We start from the raw sequence: 19,880 nt of genomic DNA on the forward strand, positions 1-19,880 counted from the left end.
ATTGATATAATTAAATATGTTTTTATACAATTGGCCAACTCAATCCGTACCATCCCCTTTTTAACTAATCGATGATAAAGCACGTCAGAACGCGAAAACGAGACGCTGAGTCGTTTTACCACCTTTAATTACATTAAGATAGTCAAGAAATGTCATTAATTTCAAATAACCCATCTGGATATATTCTAAGAATCTTTTCTGCCAATGCGGTCAGAAATAATTTAAATTTGACGCTTTAGAAATAAATATTTTAAACTATTTTAGAAACATTATTTCATCATAACAAATTATTATAGAATATTTTAAAATGATAAATTTAGAATAGTTATGCAAACAAACAGCAATTCCATTTCACTGCATTTCCTATTAATTTAAAATTCTCCACCCAACTTCAACATAATTTGATAACTAATCAATAATAAACACCTGCAGCAAAATCAGGACCGGGTCGGGTGTTCCGATGTGAAGAGGAATGGTAATAAATTTCAGACAAATAATTACGCGAATTTAAATAAATATCAGTTAACAACAAAAATAGTGAGAAAGTATTCTGTGTACATTTCTCTAAATTTAATTGGACAAATTAGGTTGCAGTTATACTTCACAAATGAAAAAAGAATTATAATAAAATTCCGCTGAGCAAACATCACTCAAATGAGACAGTCATCAATACCACAATCTCTTGTGCAGGAGTATGGAAAAGTATCAACCAACAAACCAAAAATATAGACAGGCCTTCAGTTTCAATTAAGGGAAGTGAGATTGCTGGAGTGGAGACAATGCCGCGCCCTTCCCCAAAGAAAAAAAGTGAGGAACAAAGAATACACAGGATAAAATAAAGATAATACATTACACTTATAACAGGTCCAAATAGTAAGACTAACAGACAACCCACTCCACCAAAACTACAAATAATGCATTGTGTGAATTTGCTAAGCTAAAATGCGCTCCAACTATCAGATTCTTTTCTGGGAGTTTGACTATCCGATGAAGTCCTAAACGGCCCAGAGCCGAAGAGATCGGAGTCATCAAATGCTGGAAATCCATGAACATGATCAAAATCCACACTGTTGCGTACTGAATCAAATTGTTCTGTCGCCTCCCTAGCAGGCAGAGGTACACTGTCGTGTGTTCTGAAAGAATCAAATCTTGAGAAGTCAAAAGCAGTTTCCAACCACTCTTTTGGCCTTTGCGGAGAGCTACTAGAATTGAAAAGTGGCGTGCTTGGAACAGAATCATCAAAATTGAATCCACTGTTCCTCTGGACAGGATCACCAACCTGTGGTGAACCTGTTTTGATGGGGTTTAAGCCCAGTTCTCCAGAATCAAAGAAATAGTTGTCTCCAGCTCCCTCAAAATCTCTCTCCTGTAAACAATTTTCCAAAAGTAATTGGTAGACTGCTACAGTAAAAATAACCATTGCTTAAACAAGCTGAAGCAACTAAAACTTGTACATTAACACAAGGAGGGGGTCCGGAAGAATAAGGTATAATTATGCTGTTTTTCATCATTCCTCGATTATATTCAATTTATGTACCTTAGGGCAGCATAACTAAGCTCATTAAGATTATACAATGCTTCCTCCTCTGATCCCATCAATCCTCTGCAAACTAGCTTCAATATTTATCCCTTTGATTTTATGACAATCATAAAATCCTGTACAAACTCTGAATTCGTACACCAAATCATCATGTCTTCATATTCCCTCAAGTAAAATGCAATTTAACTATTCACATCTCCTACATCCAATTCATATTCTCAATAAACACATGGAGGCCGACTAATGCTGGGGTTGATTATAATCAATAAAAGGACACAAAAGACCAGCCCAATCTTCACAGATCTAGAAAAATCCTATGATAGGGTGCACACGAAGTCCAATGTAAACTCTAGTGAGAAAGGACGTTGTAATTTACATAATATAAAGGATGTGTATAAAATGGAAGTGTCAACAGAAGATTCCCTTACAAATTACGTTAGCACCAAGGTCAATTTGCAGTCGAACCGTTCACCTTAGGCAATAAATAGTGAGTATCCTAATAGGCTTGTAACATAACAAAAGTCTTGGACTAAAAATCAACCTTTCATGCCTCTAATCCGCTATCCAGGTATTGGACATTTATTCGACACAACCAAGAGCCGATCCCTCAATTGAAATTCCCTTTGATATCTTTAATTATGGTAATTAGGCAATTGTTTCAAATTGTTAAATATCCTTGATTATCGGTAATTAGACAATCATTTCCTGTTTAACTATTACCCAGAGTGTATACTAATACACTCTAATGAGCACAATCAATCACGTCTCAAGCTTTTTCTTCTATTCAACAATAATAAACACCGCCTACAACTCAGTCGAAGTTGATGAGTGAAATAAAGAAAGAAATACAGTAAACTTAAATTGTGGAGGAAGACCACCAAACATAATAATGTTGTCTCGCAAAATTCTGTTTTCAATTGGGTCAGAGCTACCTTAACCACAAAAGCTAGCTCTTTAAGTTAGGATTGTTCAAGTGGTCATATAAGCTCTACATTGACTGTCCGCATAGTCAATGTGGATTCTCAACAAAATTTGAGGTTTATTCTGTTTAAAATTTCACAATAGACAAATTAGAAGAAATTTTGTGCATATGAGCCTTTCTGTCTACCTCGCTCGGGTCAATAATTCTTCATTCTCTCCAAACATGCATACCTCGAATGATTTAGTAGTACTACTAGATTGATTGTTAACTCATCCAGAGGTGCATCATTCCAACCATCTAATCAGTGTGTTGTCTCTATTAATATTCTTTTGGACAAGTTCAATTAAAGTCGGTGTTTCAGAACCCTATTAACATTGTGTGTTTTTTTTGGCCTGTCTAAGTTTGAAGTTATCATGCTTTTCAATTGTGTGTTAAATGGGTTGATTGTTAACAAGATGAGGGCATACCCATCTTCCACTAGAGGGGTGCTACCGTATTAGGATGACCATTATTGTGTACGGAGTCTAATCATGTACTTATACAACATTTGTACTTAGTGTAATATTAGTATTCAAAGGTATTTTAAAGATATTACAGCATCATAACCCAGCTAGTTTTAGGGTGACAGAATTGGCATACCTCCTTAGTGGTGCTATTGGCATTGAATCCCCAAACTGAATCAATATCATCATTAGCGTCAAAGGTTCCCCAATTTGGTTCATCAAAATTTTTGTCTCCAGAAAACACAGACTTCACATCACCACGATCACTACATATGCAAGATTAAATTTAAATTATGTTGCATCATCACAGGATCTATAGCAAGTGAAACTATTTCATACTTTTTTGAATAAATTTAATTTAACGCATAATGGATTAAAAAACATTGTGTATTAGATTACATATCTAAAAATGTGCGATTTAACTAAAAGCTTGATTTTCACGGCTGTTGAATCAATATCTACATATTCAATTTGTGGATTAATCAAATTTAATAGTCCAAAAAGTTATCAAAAAGAGTAACTTTACCAAGAGTTGCTTCTATAGTAACTTGATCCCTTCAGATAAAAATAATAATAATAATAAATTATACGGTAAAATGGGCAATTGGCCAGCATTTGGGAAACTGGAGTAAATATCTTAAAAACAAACCTTTGGGATTCTTGTATGGTATGATCACGGGGTGAACTATCTTCACCAGTAGTTTTTCTAAAGTCAGAATCAGCAAAGTCCCCATGTGGACTTCCAATAGCACTGCTTGCAAATGGACTACTGGGAGCACTTTTTGCAGACCCATCTTCACTTTTATTATAAACAGATCCATTGCCAACTTGTTCATTGGTAGTCTGTGGCTTTTCTGACTTGTCATCACTCCTAGGAGAAGCTGCAAATGTAGGACTGTCAGTGTTCACAGCTTCTGTGTTCACAGCTTTTGTGTTCGCAGCTTCTGTGTTCACAGCTTTTGTGTTCACAGCTTTTGTGTTCACAGCTGATGGCAACTTTTGCTTTGGAGGCGCTATAGTGTTTTGGACATCAAGAGTGAGTTCTTTGACAAAAACATATTCTGCAAGCATAGTGAATAACCAATTTATGTAGCCATTTCCAAAATATTATCTAAAAGTGAATAGGAGCAGCTAACCATTATTTTAATTCAAAAATATCATAATATCTCTTAAATTTACAGCTATGTTTTGGGAATATATTGTCTCCTGAAATACATAACTGTTCAAAATCAACCGCTCACAATTGGATAAACAGCAATGCTGAGAAAATAGTCACACAACAAAATCAACTAAGTACAGTTCATCCGCTAACAAAGAACCAAGTGTGAAAGAACATGGATACAAGGCAGGTATACGCAAGCATTTTTAGTTTTATTCAGTTAACAGATTATCTATCAAGTTAGGATTATTTTGAATACCTTTATCTTCAAGCTTATCCCAATCTTCATCCCAGTCAGCAGCTCCTTCTTGGATTCCGGGTTGCCAGCCTTAAAGGATAAAATTGAGTGAGGCCACAGAATACAAGATCAAACTCGATGTGTATGATTACTACATTACTCAATACAAATATATACTAGACAGGATCACGAGGGGTTCATTGGCAGGGCACCACAAAAACCACAAACCAAAGAGAAATGACAAGACACAAGCAAGAAAACTACATTAAAATAATGGTAGATAAATGCAATCATACATATACTAAAAACGAACAACTAAAGTTTTCTGTCAGAACAATCTAAAAATAAGCATTAATTATAGGATGCCATCAAAACATCAATCACATCAAATGTTTTGAAACTGAATAGTATATCTTGCATACAGTTGTCAGAAACATCAGAGTTCAAGTTTCCCTCTTCATAAAATCAATATTAACCCAATATATGATAGCAAGTACAGTAGTAGCTATTACAAAGAACCGTATAATTATATAAGTATCATGATACTGTATTGTAAACTGATTTCCAAAAGAAAAAATTGCACATGAGAAAAGATGCATGATAAGAGACACGCGTTGTATAAATTATTTTATAATCTGTCCAAACTGAGTTGTGCAACAAAATCAGTTAAAAAGGTCACATAAAATCTGAATAAACTGAATATGTTAATGCCACTTGATCAGGCAACCTGTACCAAGCTGCACTAGCACAAATAATTATTGCCAATTCAAAACCAGTGGTTCAGCAACTGAAGGCCACTTCTTCAAATTAAAAAGTAAAGCTGGTATCTAAACAAACGCACTAAACACAATAAAATGAAGTGATAGACATGACAAAGATTTGGGAACAACTGGAAGGATATAATAAAACAATAAAATCAAATACAAATTTGAATTTACCAAAGGGTAGCTCCAGTAATGTTGTGGGCTTAGCACGTAATCCATACTTCTTGCACCGCTCATTCAGAGATTTCACCAGCTCATCAAGGTCCGTTTGGATACGATCAACACGAGCCTTAAAAATTCAGGTGATAAATGAGATACAGAAGTTTATCACAATCTGTCAAGATGGATGCACAAACCTGGTAATATTAAAATGTACCTGCAGAGTTTCATCACCTTTTTCATCCTGTTCCATCTTTACAATCGCTTGATACAATTCAATTTTTTTCTCCTACACACAAACGAATTTTGACAATATCAAAAACAGATACGAAGAAAAAAGAAGATAATCGAAAACTGATCTTGTATATTGTTTCACTTGACTAAAAACAGAGAATACAAGCCTATTATATATAGGCTCTAAAGCCTTTTGTACAAGACACAAAAAACAGAAAACTAACATCCAGTTGAGTAACTTAATGTTTTTACAACAATATCTCTAATACCCCCCTAAACTCAAGATGAGGGATTTTTTCGAGCAAAATCATTTACATTGAGTTTGTGTCAAAGAACTTCAAAATGATTAGAGGGACTTGACCACAAACACGAAAAGACGTCAATCTCCATATACGGATCATATACTATGGCAACAGAACTTTGATTGTCACAGAGCATGATGGATGGGATTTGATATTAGGTTCAACTTGTTTCCAATGAAGGTAATTGGAATCATCAAGTTTTTCTGCTATGGAATTCATAAAAAACTGTGAAGCAGATGGGTGGGAGCTTGAATTGACCATTGCAGATCAAATTCTAGCCCTTGATACCATATCAGAAAACGATATGAAGAGAAGATAAGAAGATAAACAAAGACTGATCTTGTATATTATTTCACGTGACTAGAAACAGAGAATACAAGCCTAGTATATATAGGCTCTAAACTGTACAAGATACAAAAGACAGAAAACTAACATCTAGTTGAATAATGGTTTTGCATCAATATCTCTAATAGACAGCAATGAAGCATAACAGGCAAAAGAAAACAAACCATTTAGTACATATGCTTATAACCGATCAACTGAAGAAAAAGTCAGATTTCATTGCACCTGTATGTCACGAAATGTGGCTTCCTCAGTAGTTAACTTGGATGATAAATCTCCTACTTGCTTATATTTATTTTCATATTTCTTTGCTAGAATCTCAACCTGAAATTAATATTTTGAGCAAATAATAAATGTTATGATTACTGAGGTAATAAAGAACACATTCAATTTTAAAGAAAGATACCTCATGTTTATCAGCTGATATTCTTTCTATGACCTCATTAAGCCGATTGTCACATCTGCTTTTGTATAGAACCTTTTATAGCAAAAAAACAACAAATTTGTTGAAAAAGGGTAAAAAAAAAATTACATAACAGTAGTAACCATAAGAAGAAGAAGAATAAAGCCTGCTTTTATATGCTTCACTCCTTTCTATCACTTATTAACCATAGAAAAGGTGAAAATAAGCAGAAAAGTTAATATTAATATGACCCTATTGACCATAAGAACATTAAAGGTGAAAAAAAAAATGCCTTATAAAAAATTCTCACATTTGGCTTCATAAAAAACATTTATTCACAAAGAAATAACAAATTCGTTAAGAAAGCAATAAGAAAAAATAAATATGATACTCATAGTTAACATTCCTGCGTAGAAAATGTGGGGCAAAAACTACTATATTAAAGGTGAAAAAAAAAAGAAAAAAATGCCTTTATAAAAAATTCTCGCATTTGGCTTCATAAAAAACATTTATTCACAAAGAAATAACAAATTCGTTAAGAAAGCAAAAAAAAAAATATGATACTCATAGTTAATATTCTTGGGTAGAAAATGTGGGGCAGCCAGTTAAAAAAACTGCTATAGCAAGATAGCGGGTATAGGAATGACCTCTAATTTGAACTTATCACATGCCTTATTTAGTTTTTTTTATTAATCATTATAATTTGGTCTATATATTATATGTTATTATGGTTTATTTTATTTATTATGTTAAATTAAACAATATTTTGTTATGCTTTAAGTAAAAAATATAAAAACAGAATATGTAGCTATTAACCATAACAACGTGAAAGGTAGCTTTTATATGCTTTACTTTTCTACACAATTTTTACAAAAGGCATTACAACAGAACATGTCCGATTCATGTGCTTTTTAAGAACCTTTTCCCAGTAGTTTCTAGGTATCTGCAGAAGCAGACAAAAGCTGAAAAAAGAGGTGGTGTAACATCTACTAAACTACTAATAAGTAACAATAAAGTAAAGAGCTTTCCAAGTCCAAGTGCCTCTTGTTCACTTCCATAAGATTAATAGGAGAGGAAACCCAAGAAGTAGACAGGTGATTATGCATTTATGTTCAGCAGACCCAAAGTATGAAATTATTACTTTTCTTAAATCAGAACATATGTATGGTATATAGCTAAGCCTGCAAATCACCATACACTATACATGTAGACAAATCCTATATTAATCCAGAAAAGAGAGTTAAAACAGAGTAAAAACAGAGTAAAAACGAACTTTAATTAAATAGACTAGAGTTTTAAAGTTCTCTTATTTAAACCTTTTTATATCAAAGAAAAATTGTTTTTTTAATTAAAATGACATGTTAAAAGAATTTATAATGATTAGATAAGATTTTGGAAAAAGGAAAACCTTTTTCTCAGAAGCAGAAAACAGTAAATCTGAAAGAAGTCTCTAAAGAAATGCATCACATAACTACTTTCTATAAACAGACATTAATAAAATAAAAAGGAAGAGTGCAAGGAAATCACTAACAAGTTCTTGCATTTTTGCACGGCAGAAGTCTATTTTCTCTTTGGACTCCGCAATCTCTTTCTCAAGTTCTTCCACCTGTATTTAACATAACAAATGAAAAGATGAGCATTGACTGTGTTCAGTTGAAACAAGAATTTTATCAAGTATACATGGACTGCAGAAATGATATGATTCACACAAATGACAATCTAGATCATAATCTTTCCATGCTATTTTCAAATATACCAGTAATAGCTAATAATTTTTGTACCTATAAGTTTCAATCGGTAGCAAAAAACAGTGTGCACACTTCAAGGTTTAAACCAAAAATAGATTACAATGTCATCTCAACAATTCTCAAATTAATTGAGCTTAAAAGATTACCATAGAGGACACATTCCCTATAAAGAGTTGCTTAACATGAAACTAAAAATTCAATGAAAATAAGCCATTGCAATTGATGGATATACAAGAAAATACAGCAGCATATACAAAAGACATGTAAACATATGCAAAAATTTCAATCAAAATAAAAACAATAATCTGCAGCTATGTTAGTGAGGGAAAAAATAGAGTAAATTAAACTCCACATTTTTGAGAGATGTTTAATTCAGTCTTCCTTCTCTTATTTTAAAAGATACAATCCCTTTCCCAGAGAGATGAATATACACCACCTGATTCATAACAAACCTCTTAAAACAGTGCATAACTATGAATGTGTCTATCAATGACATTTTTTTCTACAATATTTAGTGTCATAAACAACCAGTTTTGAACATTCGACTATTAAATTCAACAAATCTGCCTATGGTATCATTCAATGTTAAACTTATCTAGACTCCAAAAAGGATCATTCAACAGATTATGTTTGCTAACGTAAACTAAAGGGTCGTATGGCTCCAGTAGTATCAAATAAGTTAAAGTTTCCACATTGGCACGTGGCTATAGAGTTAAATTAGCAAGGGTTGACACATTCTTTTTGATGAATGTGGGTAAAGATGCAAATTCAGGGATGCCTGATAAGATTTGCTATTTGGCATGTTTATACTTTGATAGGTAAGTCTTTGGAGGTAGTGGACACCCCAATTCAGAGAAGGACTAACATCTTGTGTCTTTGAAAAACTAAATAGGTTAGAGAAAACAGACTGTCTTCGTCTTATGTAATATATGAACATCATCATGGGTATGAAAGAAGATTGATGCAATAATGCTAAAAAATGGGAAGGTATCGCAAGGCTATAAATAAAGCACAAAACAAAAATTACAAACATTATAACATGTAATGATTGACCCAAAACTTTCAAGAAGTTTGATAAGAATGTAGGCATTTGGGGAACCCACCCAAAAAAGCTAGATGTTAACGGGGGAGGAAGAAACCACACACTTAAACACTCCTTCAAACGTGTCATCGTGTACTATAGGGGACTTAAGAATCCCATAATAACCAAGTCCTATTAAAGTTTTGTTGAGACCTAAGGACAAAGAATGGAAAAACAAAAAACTACAAAGCTTGCCAAAAATAGAGAAAGGAAATCAAGAGATTTGGACTAATTGACTTAGTAAGTAGTATTAAGGATGGAGAAGAAAAGTTTTAGGTTATAAATCACGGGGTCAAAGAGAGATGAGAGAACTATTTTTGTATGTTTTTAAGTGACAGACAAGGATTGACCTGTATATTATATCAAAGGATTGGGAATCCAAGACATCATTTGGTGTGGAATTCAAATTAAGTAAAAGTAACTATTTTGAGTGGATGGGTGAGCTATTTAATGAGAGTTTGAGATCAAAGGAAATGCCAGATGAGTGGAGGTAGATTACTTTGTTCCTATCATTAAGAAAAAGAGAGATATTCATAACTTTGTAAAATCTAAAAGGGAAAAAACTTATATGTCACACTTGAAAGTAGAGGAAAAGGTGATTGAACTTGGATTGTAGAAATCAATTTGGATTTAAAATTCTAAGCCTAAAGAGATGTTTTATCTTATTGCTATATGACTAACTATACTCTATGGTGGTGATACTGAGCTTTAAAGAGAGAACAAGAGAAAAAAGGGAGAATTTATTCTTTATAAGGACGTATTAGTGTAATACCTATCAAGGAAAACATATTATAAATTGTTAAGGTGGTTTATATTTATACAAAATCGCTGAAAGAACCAGTGAAACGAGTAGATTGCATTACTTTTAGCCCCTACAGTAAGTGTGACAATAGAAATTAGGCAAGAGAATAAACAAATAAAAAAGAGGTACCTTCTTATCAGCTTCTGTTGCTTCTTGAAACTTTGAATTAATTGAATTTTGCTCATCTGAACTCAGCTGATTTATGAGGTGCTTCTCCAAGACTGGAATTCTAGATTTCTGTGGTTTGTTCTGAGGTCCTTCATCAGACTGAGAGACAGCAGCTGGCCTTGGCGGCCGACCAGAAGCAGGATTCACTTGTCGAGCCCCAGAACCAGTCATCCCTTGTTGTTGAAAACCTTCAATATATAAAATAGTGGAGAAACAAAAGCATTAAATTTTCATTTATCAGAATGGTTATATTAGTAATGTCAGTACTGGGGCAGTAGTAGAAGTAAAATAAAAGCTGCTAATTATTGGGCACACACCTGACGGATTTCCCCAAGGTACAGCACTGTAGGGAGCAGCAGGTTGACCACTAGTTGGTAAATCAACCATGATATTACTAGGAAGTACTGCTGGAAGAACACGTCCTTCTCTATGTCGCTCCATTAGGTACAACGCAATACAAAACTCCCTGAGAGAAAGCATGCTATCATTATCTTGATCGGATAAGTCCCAGACCTGCTTTAAAACCTCTGAAAAAAAATATAAAACATGGCATACAGATTATGTTCAGGAAATTAGCTAGCCATTGACAAGTAACACACATGTTGGGTGTCAAAAATAAACATAACCCCCCCTTCCCTATAAAACATGCATAAAGGCAGATGTTATCAAACACACCTAGTCCTGCAATTTGTGTAATTAATCATATCTAAGTTGATTTCCTGTTGTGTGCGGAGCTAGACAAGTAGAAAAATAAAGATAGCCTTTTAAGCCAGCTGTGCAAGAAAAAAAAGAAAAGGAAGGAGGAAGAAATATACCTCTTGGCAACCTCCAACTAAGAAATAGGTTCCGTGCTTGTTCCCCAGTTATTTTCCCGTCTCTATCTGTGTCTACTTCCATGAATACTTTCATATATTTCTGAACATCGGTTTGTGCCATCTTTGGCCATGGAGACTGGGGCTGACTGGAAGCAGAATCCTGCAATCTCCTAGGAGTTCCAGATGAATTCAGCATGTTATGTGTTTGGACTGGGACATGTTGGTCCTGTTTTACCACAGCCTGGGTTTGCTGAAGCTGAGCACCAACAGGCTGGACTTGCTGAAGCTGAGCACTCACAGGCTGGGCTTTCTGAAGCTGAGCACCAACAGGATGGGATACAACAAGTGAGCTCTGCAAAGAATCAGGGGTAGTAGTCCTAATAGAAGGCTGGTTTCCTTCGGATACAGGAACAATAGCTGAAGAAAGCACTGAACTGCCAGAAGAATATCCTTGTAGAGAACTAACTTGCTTGGGCTGAAACGAATTAGCTGAGAATAAATCACCTCCAAAAAATGAATCAGGGGCATTACCATTAACAGTGACTGGTTTAGAATCCTTAACGATTTGATCTGACGGCTTTATGCTGGAGGCAGGATATTGGCCAGGTGGCCGTGCCGCATTTGATCCAGAGGTTGCAGGCCCAAACCCCTCCTGCGTAGCTGGGAAACTAATTCCTCTGACTGCTATCGGAGAGGAAGTTAGTTCTGGAGCTTCACCCATCTTGCCAGCGGACCCATAACCTGATACGTTGAGGGTTTCAGGGCGTGCTCCACCAACAGCCATACCAGGTGGTAGATTAGGAGCTGGAGGCCTCCCCAACTGACTTCCCAGAGAAGGAAGGTTTTGTCGGTTAACGCTGAGATTTGGAACTGCCCCCCTTGGTCCAAGATTTTGGTGGGACAAAGGATTAACAGGACCCGCCTGTGGTGCAGGTGCAGGTGCAGGTACAGGGGGTGCAACTGTGGCACTGAAATTAATTTGAGGTGCAGGAATCTTAGATGCAGCCGGGCCATACAATGCTGCTTTTACCATATCGGGGGTTAGTTCCCGCTTACTTTGTGCCACAGTAACAAGTTTGAGGGCATTGTAAAACTCTGCCCGGCCAAGGAAACCACTTTGGCTTTGGTTTGCAAATGCCCAAATCTGCAGACCGAGTACACAAGAAAGGTAAGTGATCTCTGATGTATTTAGCATTTAGACGAACGAAATTATGAAGCAGTACCAGATTAACTCAAAGCAATGCTTAATGGCAGGAAGGATATTGAGTAATTGAAATCATTAGCAGAAATTGAGAATAAAGAGTGTGTGAGAGAGATAGTGACCTGTGCAAGGACATGCTTGGGCAAACCGGAGCCTTGGAAGAAGGAGACGGCCTCGGCACCGCTGATACGGCCGTCGCGATCCAAATCGGCGCGTCGAAAATAAGCATCGAATAGATCGACATTAGGCGCTGCCGATGCCATTGCAGAATTCAACAGCACCGCCTGATTTCAATTGATTGCACACTTTTACAGTTTGCCTTTGCAGATCACACCATGTAACCAACAAAGAATTAACCTGTGATTCATTCACTCACCAAACCATCTGAAGAACAGAATTGATGAATCCCTTGGTTTGCACTTCGATTGTCTCCGCCTCCAATCCAATCGACGCACTCACCCAACAACAAAATTACAGATCATCCCTCCTTCTCATTTTTCCCCAACGGACAATTTTAATCCTCTCCGGTTACCAAATTTCAAAAATACCCCTCATCTATTAATTTCGTTTATACAGGCGAAAATACATGTACGCACCTTTTCTTTTACTTTAATCAATATTTTTTAATAATTATTAATTAAAAAATAAAAAATAGGATTTCATATTTTTCATCCCTAAATTTGATGTTAAATTGAAATTAGTGTATATTATTAACTTTTCACAAATTTTAATCTTCAGACTCATTGAACTTCTTTTTACATACATGATAAACTAATTTTTATACAAAAAAAATTAACTTTAGAAAAATTATATTTATTTTTAAAAAATTAGAGATCAAACTAAGTTTGAGATAATGATAAATTCAAATTTTGTATTAAAATTTAAAGATTAAAAATATATTTAATCATGAAAGTATTATTAAATTTACAAAAAAATATTAATAAATTATTTTTATAATTTCATTATAAGAAATTTTTCAAGTAATTAATTCAGTTTAAAAAATAGTTATAAAACTAAAAATATCAAATTAATAAAAATAAAATTAGTAATAACACTAAAAATAATTATAAATATGATTCATTTGTATTATAATAATAATTTATATCTATAACTTAATAATTAGAATTATATTACAATTAAAATTCTCAAACTGAATTATTAGCGAATAAATCATGACTAGTTTAATTACATGGTTATTTTTGTTGACTTTTTTTTTATTCACTAAATTTAAAGATCGTCATTTTGATTATTATCCATAATATTTTAATTTTTTTAATTCTCATACCTTTAATATTAAATATTTTGAGTCTTTGCTGTTTAAATTCATGAGAAGTAAAAAAAAATGATACGTAAAATAATTAAAATAAAAAATGTATCAAAACTAAAAGTTAAAGTTGATCTAAATATTTAATTAAGCTCATGTAAACTTTATCTCATGGTATGGAGGAGTGGAATGAATGATAAGCTCTGAGTATATGTTATTGTACTGTCAAAGACTACGGATTTGTAGTGTTTGGATCAACACATGTGTGAGGAAATGGAGGCAGCGAGGAAGTTCCATAAACACATCTATATTCACACGAAACTATTTGAGTGGAAACAGACGAAAATACCCTCAAATTTTAGTTGTGCGTGACTTGGGTCTATGAGTGATAAAATGGGTCAATCTCATTCATTTATGATATTAGTTTGCCAAAAAAAGAGTTGGATGAGGCTCATTATTAATTATTAATTGAAAATTGATTGAATTTTACAATTTGGATTAATCATCTACCAGATTAACAAACTGATTAACTTAACTTTTTTTCTGTCATCAAAAGTTTAAGATCATATCAAATGATTGATTTTTTTTTATATTAAAACGATTGATCAAAGGCGGTTGGGTTGATTCTGAACTAAAACAGACAATCATTTGGACTATTTCAGATCGTAATCGAATTGTATCATACTCTGACTAAATTGTTGAATTGTGTTAACATGAAGTATTGCGATGCAAATTTTATTTTATTTTATTTTTAATGAAATTGGACTCATAGATTGATTCGACTGACCTACCAATCTGTCAGACTATGTGAATAAAATTGGATCAGACTTCCATAATAAAAATGGTATCCCGGGAAACTTGTCCTAAATTTTTAACTTTTCAAGATTTATGTTTAAGATATTTTTGAGTCAAAAAATTACTTTTTAAGAACACTCAATTTAAAACATATATAAAAAATATATTCAAAATTATATGTTTCCTAAGATATTTTGTGATCCGAAATATTCAATTTGAAAAACATTTGATATTTCGAATTAGATGTTTCAGAATGTATTTTTTAAAAGTTGTTTATATTATGTTTTTTTAAAATAAAGAAAAATAAGGATTTTAAATTTTACGAAGTACAAGAAAGAAAAAAAATGAGGTGGAGGAGGAAGCAGCCTGTTTGTAACTGTAACTGCATTTTTTTCATATATAAATAATGCAATTGCATCTTTGGTATGCATAATTAAATAATCGAATAACTTGAATAGCTATCTTCTAATTTTTACTCAATATATATTAAGAAAAAATATTATCATTGGATGAATTTGGTCACATCAATTAGAAATTCCAGAAGTGTAATTTTCTCATAGATATAGCAATTACAACAATAAAATATTTAAGCAACGCAGTATCTTAACTCTCGAGTCATTAAACAACTTTGAAGTTGATATTTTTTTCAGAGCCAACAAAGATTATCTTTATGCAGATAGTCACATTACTCTGTCGTTGAATTTGTAAGAAATCGAATTACAACTTCCATGGCCACGGTATGAACCTACCCAAAGAGATGATAGAATTGAATTGTTCTAGAATAACAATAGAATCGAACACTGAAGCACCCAACAAATCACGGTTGACCGTGAATATCCTTTTTTTTCCGACCATTATTAATTTTTCTATAATAAGATTTACGTCTTGTAGAAGTAAATTTTAATAAATTAATAAATGAAGTAAAGTAGTAACCATATTTTGTTTCAGTGTCTATGTATAGATTCATGTCTATTTCCCATTACTGACGAGTTATCTCAGATGTTATGACGCATACTGACGCATACTTGTATAGTTTTGAACTAAAAATTTATAGAAAATGGAGCAATCGCAATCTATATTCAAAGGCGCCAAAACTATGGTGGAAATTGGTGAAACGATTTCACACCGCAACGCAACACAACCAAACAGCGAACACGAAAGCGCGGAAGGGAACGCTGTGGGTTTCTTCAGTCAAACATTTGTTTGGTGTATGAAATGTGAGAGATGATTTTTTTTATAAGTTTGAAATGAAATAGGATAGTTGGAGGCGTGTGCGTGTCCGATTTGTTTGAACAGAGAGAGTTGGTTGATTTGACGAAACAAAATAAAAGATCTCATTGTCACGAGAGTTGACTTGAAGACTAACGATGGATGATAGCCTCTTTCCTTTTCCGTTAGATTGTTTGGTATGATAAGATTAAATATATTTTTATTAGACTAACATGTTTATATCTTTTGATATTTAGTATGAGTCGAAAATATTATTGAATTAATATTATTAAATTAAAAAGTTATATTGATTTATTTTTAAATGTTGAAAATCAGAATATATAATAGTTTGGAAAATGAATTTTATTCTTAAAATATACTGATATTGATATTTTATTAAAAATATTTAAAATCAGTGTATGATATAAATCCAAATTTTCCATGAAAGAGAAAGACCGAGTCATTACTTAATTGGTCAATAGCATATCAATTAATAAATCATGTTTGCATTCCATGGTCCATTACTTTTGCCTTTTGCTGCACACATACATGTCCATTCCATCCCATAGGTTCAGCCAAAGCTAATTTCAATTATTGGATGCAAAAGAGAGAAAACCAGGAGGAGGAAGCAACCAGGTCTGGTCTTCATCGATCGGAGAAGCCATAGAATTGTTCTTTCGCCACCGTTTCAATGGGAAACTGCTGGGGTTCTCAGCCTCACAGCGAGGTGACCCCAACAACCACCGGTAACCTCAGTACAGGTTTGTTCTTTACCTTTTCCTCTGAATACCTTTCATTTCTCGCATGTTTCCGCTTCATTTATGTTTCCCTCTTCGCTAATTCATCGCATCGCTGTTTAGCCACACCGGGGATATCTCAGACCATCAGCGGCAGCACCACCACCAGCGGCAGCTATACTACTACAACAACCACAACCACAACAACTACTACTACTTCTGGAAGTGGGAACAGCTCCGTAAATAGCAAGTTCTCGGTGGCAAGCGGTGATCAACCTTATCCAACTGGGCAGATCTTACCCACCTCTAATTTGAGGATTTTCACCTTTGGTGACTTGAAGGCTGCGACTAAGAATTTCAGGGCTGATACAGTTCTTGGAGAGGGAGGTTTTGGAAAAGTCTTCAAGGGTTGGCTTGAAGAGAAGGGCACGTCAAAGGGTGGAAGCGGAACAGTCATTGCCGTCAAAAAACTCAACTCTGAAAGCTTACAAGGAATTGAGGAGTGGCGGGTAATTCTTCGCGTGATGTGGATAACAATCAAACCCCTTTTACTTTTCTCCTCCCGCTTTCTCTGACATATCTTTTGTCTTATGTGATTTCTATGAAATTTTATGCATCTTCTGCTTGCCCCGAAAGTTTTTTGCTGGCTAGTGTCACGTTCTCCAGCCCAGATTTAAGCAACCACATGCTCTATTTGGAACTAGAATAAAAAAAATATTTAGGCTAATTAAACAATAACTGAATCATTCCATGCAATTTCCCTTCCCTTTTATGATAAAGGCAAAGTGTAGCAGATTCAGCACACTGCTTCTTACTAATTTGATAATTAACTGCTTTGCGAAACAAAAGTCTGAGATCTCAATTTCGTATAGGTGCATTAAACTCTTGTTCTGTTACTTGTTTCATCAAACTGTTTAATCATTGACTTATAAATTGCCATTAAACTAATGATTCATTCATTTGGTGCAGTCCGAAGTAAGCTTTCTAGGTCGCCTTTCTCATCCTAATCTTGTAAAACTTCTTGGTTACTGCTTAGAGGAAACTGAACTTCTTCTCGTCTATGAATTCATGCAAAAAGGAAGCCTTGAAAACCATCTATTTGGAAGTGAGTGCTTAATTAGATACGACTGGCTTGCCAAGTATATTATTAATTCAAGCATGAAATAAAATGCCAAATTAAATGTATATTTACAGCTAAAAGCTACATTGTTTTAATTGTAGGGGGTTCTGCCGTTCAACCACTTCCTTGGGACATCAGGCTTAAGATAGCAATTGGAGCAGCTCGTGGTCTTGCATTCTTGCATACATCCGAGAAAGTAATTTACAGAGATTTGAAGGCCTCAAACATTCTGCTTGATGGGGTGAGCTTCGCAACACCCTGACAAATCTTAGCAAAATAAGCTTATATAATTGAAAATTAATTATTCCGTAAGTTAAAGTTACCATATGCATAAATCAACTCGTAGAAGCTCTCTTCTAGCTTTAAATTTTTAATTTTTAACTTGTACATCAACCGATTTTAGCTTTTGTAGAAGTTTATTTATTTATTTTTTCTTGTTTTTCTTCCTTACAAGTATTTATCAAAGAAGTGTATTTAAGAAAGTATTTACCAGAGAAGTGTATTTAGGAAAGTATTTACTGAGATGTTTGTCTAAATACGCGTATATATTCACTGCTGCCATGTTATGACATATTGACACATGAATGTTTTTCACCTATTTTCTTCGGAAATTGTGTTAGTTTGGTATGTACCATTTGGTGCTCAACTTAATTAGTTTCTGTCATGCTACAGTCCTATAACGCGAAGATATCAGATTTTGGCTTGGCAAAGTTGGGTCCTTCAGCTAGTCAATCTCACGTGACAACAAGGGTGATGGGCACATACGGTTATGCAGCTCCTGAATATGTGGCCACAGGTAATGTAACTCTGTTCTAATATCAGTGCATATTAAGTAAAGCTTAATTTTTTCTCTTTTCAAAACTCTTTGTGTAGTCCGATGTTATTTGAAGCAACTGTATTGGGCTAAAAATTTAAATTGATTGTTGAAGTACTGCACCTTGAAATTGTCTTTGTTTATGATACAGGGCATCTATATGTCAAGAGTGATGTATACGGGTTTGGAGTTGTTTTGGTGGAAATACTAACAGGGCTACGAGCACTTGATTCGAACCGTCCAAGCGGGCAACATAATCTAACAGAGTGGGTGAAACCATACCTGCATGACAGAAGAAAGTTGAAGGGCATTATGGATTCTCGATTGGAAGGAAAGTTTCCATCGAAAGCTGCATTCCGTATAGCTCAGCTTGCTTTAAAATGTCTTGCATCTGAACCCAAACAGCGGCCATCAATGAGGGAGGTTTTGGAGAGTTTGGAGCGAATTCAAGCAGCCAATGAAAAGCCTGTGGAGCCTAAATTACGATCTAATCATACTCGTCAAGCCCACCAGGCTGTGCATCATCGTTCTCCACTCAAAGACGGTAGTTATTAGTTTCTCCTGAGAAAACTAATCCCTTTGGTTGTGTTGTTTTGTCTCCATTCAAGAGTTTGCCACTTGTTCATTTGTAATGTATTTCTTGGGCTCAGAGATTTGTACGGGTAAACCAAACATATATTAGTATTGTAAAGTGTAAATCATCGTTTGTGTTCTGTTTAAACAGATGGCAAGGTCCATGACAACATTATCAGAAAAGTGGCTGCATTAAAATTGGCGAGTCTTTGTTGATTCCAATGTCTGTCATTGTTTACGCAAATATATCTATATATCTATATCTATCTATCTATATATATATATGAGCTGGGGGAAACAAACAGTGATTAGTGACTTCAGCAGCTTCGGGTATGCACAAGTAATTGTTGATGGACCATTGGTGGTAATTGTATTATAGGTATACGAGTCTTGCAAAGACAGCGGAGATGCCCCGAGGCAAGGTGGAACCAGAGGAGACAAAGAGAAAACACAATCGGGTAAAAGGAAATGTAAAAGCTTTACGATTGATTATTGAATATTTTATGTGTTCAAAGCAAAGGAAATCCCTAACTTAAGTAGAATATCCAGAAAACCTAGGGAAAAGAAGGAAAAGAGAAAAACAGGAAAAAGTGATTAGTGCATCCAAGCAGTAATCTTACTTGCTAAATCAACAGTCATGTCACAGGAATTATATTGAAGTCATTTTGCTTATAGTAGTTTTCTAGTTGAAAAATGTAAATTTTCAAGAGATACTGTTAAAAGGTTTTTAAGATTTCATATGTTTTATATGTTATTAATGTACATTTAAACTATTAACTAATTAAAAAAATAATTATGAATAGGACTGTTAGAGCAATTATTGTAAAACAAACTTTTATTCATACTGACGGAAGGAAACCACGAGTTAGTACACAAACATAAATCTTTACATTTACTCTTAACAATAGTATTAGTTGGCAATTTTAAGATCTGAAAGAATTTTCCAACGGCAAAAATATCATTAAATGAAAATTTCCGTTAAAATTA

General features: G+C 34.1%; 2 protein-coding genes and 1 long non-coding RNA gene across 3 annotated transcripts; 2 read left to right on the forward strand and 1 right to left on the reverse strand.

The window, feature by feature from the left end:
- Nucleotides 1-629: 629 nt before the first annotated feature.
- LOC108320169 (actin cytoskeleton-regulatory complex protein PAN1) lies at nucleotides 630-12,916 on the reverse strand. Its single transcript, XM_017551517.2, has 14 exons — nucleotides 12,758-12,916; nucleotides 12,504-12,665; nucleotides 11,181-12,324; nucleotides 10,683-10,892; nucleotides 10,327-10,553; nucleotides 8,098-8,172; nucleotides 6,570-6,641; nucleotides 6,389-6,487; nucleotides 5,503-5,574; nucleotides 5,301-5,415; nucleotides 4,384-4,452; nucleotides 3,615-4,026; nucleotides 3,102-3,231; nucleotides 630-1,366 (listed from the first exon to the last, which is right to left on the reverse strand). Exons 2-14 carry the CDS (start codon nucleotides 12,642-12,644, stop codon nucleotides 938-940), a joined length of 3,195 nt encoding a protein of 1,064 aa, XP_017407006.1. The 5' UTR covers nucleotides 12,645-12,665; nucleotides 12,758-12,916; the 3' UTR covers nucleotides 630-937.
- On the forward strand, nucleotides 12,269-12,666 carry LOC128197730 (uncharacterized). Its single transcript, XR_008250424.1, has 2 exons — nucleotides 12,269-12,348; nucleotides 12,435-12,666. It is a non-coding gene; the product is annotated as an uncharacterized LOC128197730 (long non-coding RNA).
- Nucleotides 12,917-16,139: 3,223 nt separating the features above from the next.
- LOC108320175 (probable serine/threonine-protein kinase PIX13) lies at nucleotides 16,140-19,115 on the forward strand. The gene is made up of 6 exons (XM_017551524.2): nucleotides 16,140-16,410; nucleotides 16,510-16,895; nucleotides 17,356-17,491; nucleotides 17,608-17,747; nucleotides 18,179-18,302; nucleotides 18,472-19,115. Exons 1-6 carry the CDS (start codon nucleotides 16,341-16,343, stop codon nucleotides 18,873-18,875), a joined length of 1,260 nt encoding a protein of 419 aa, XP_017407013.2. The 5' UTR covers nucleotides 16,140-16,340; the 3' UTR covers nucleotides 18,876-19,115.
- The last annotated feature ends 765 nt before the right edge of the window (nucleotides 19,116-19,880 follow it).

Source organism: Vigna angularis, chromosome 7, assembly GCF_016808095.1.
Source record: "Vigna angularis cultivar LongXiaoDou No.4 chromosome 7, ASM1680809v1, whole genome shotgun sequence".
Taxonomy (NCBI): Eukaryota; Viridiplantae; Streptophyta; class Magnoliopsida; order Fabales; family Fabaceae; genus Vigna; species Vigna angularis.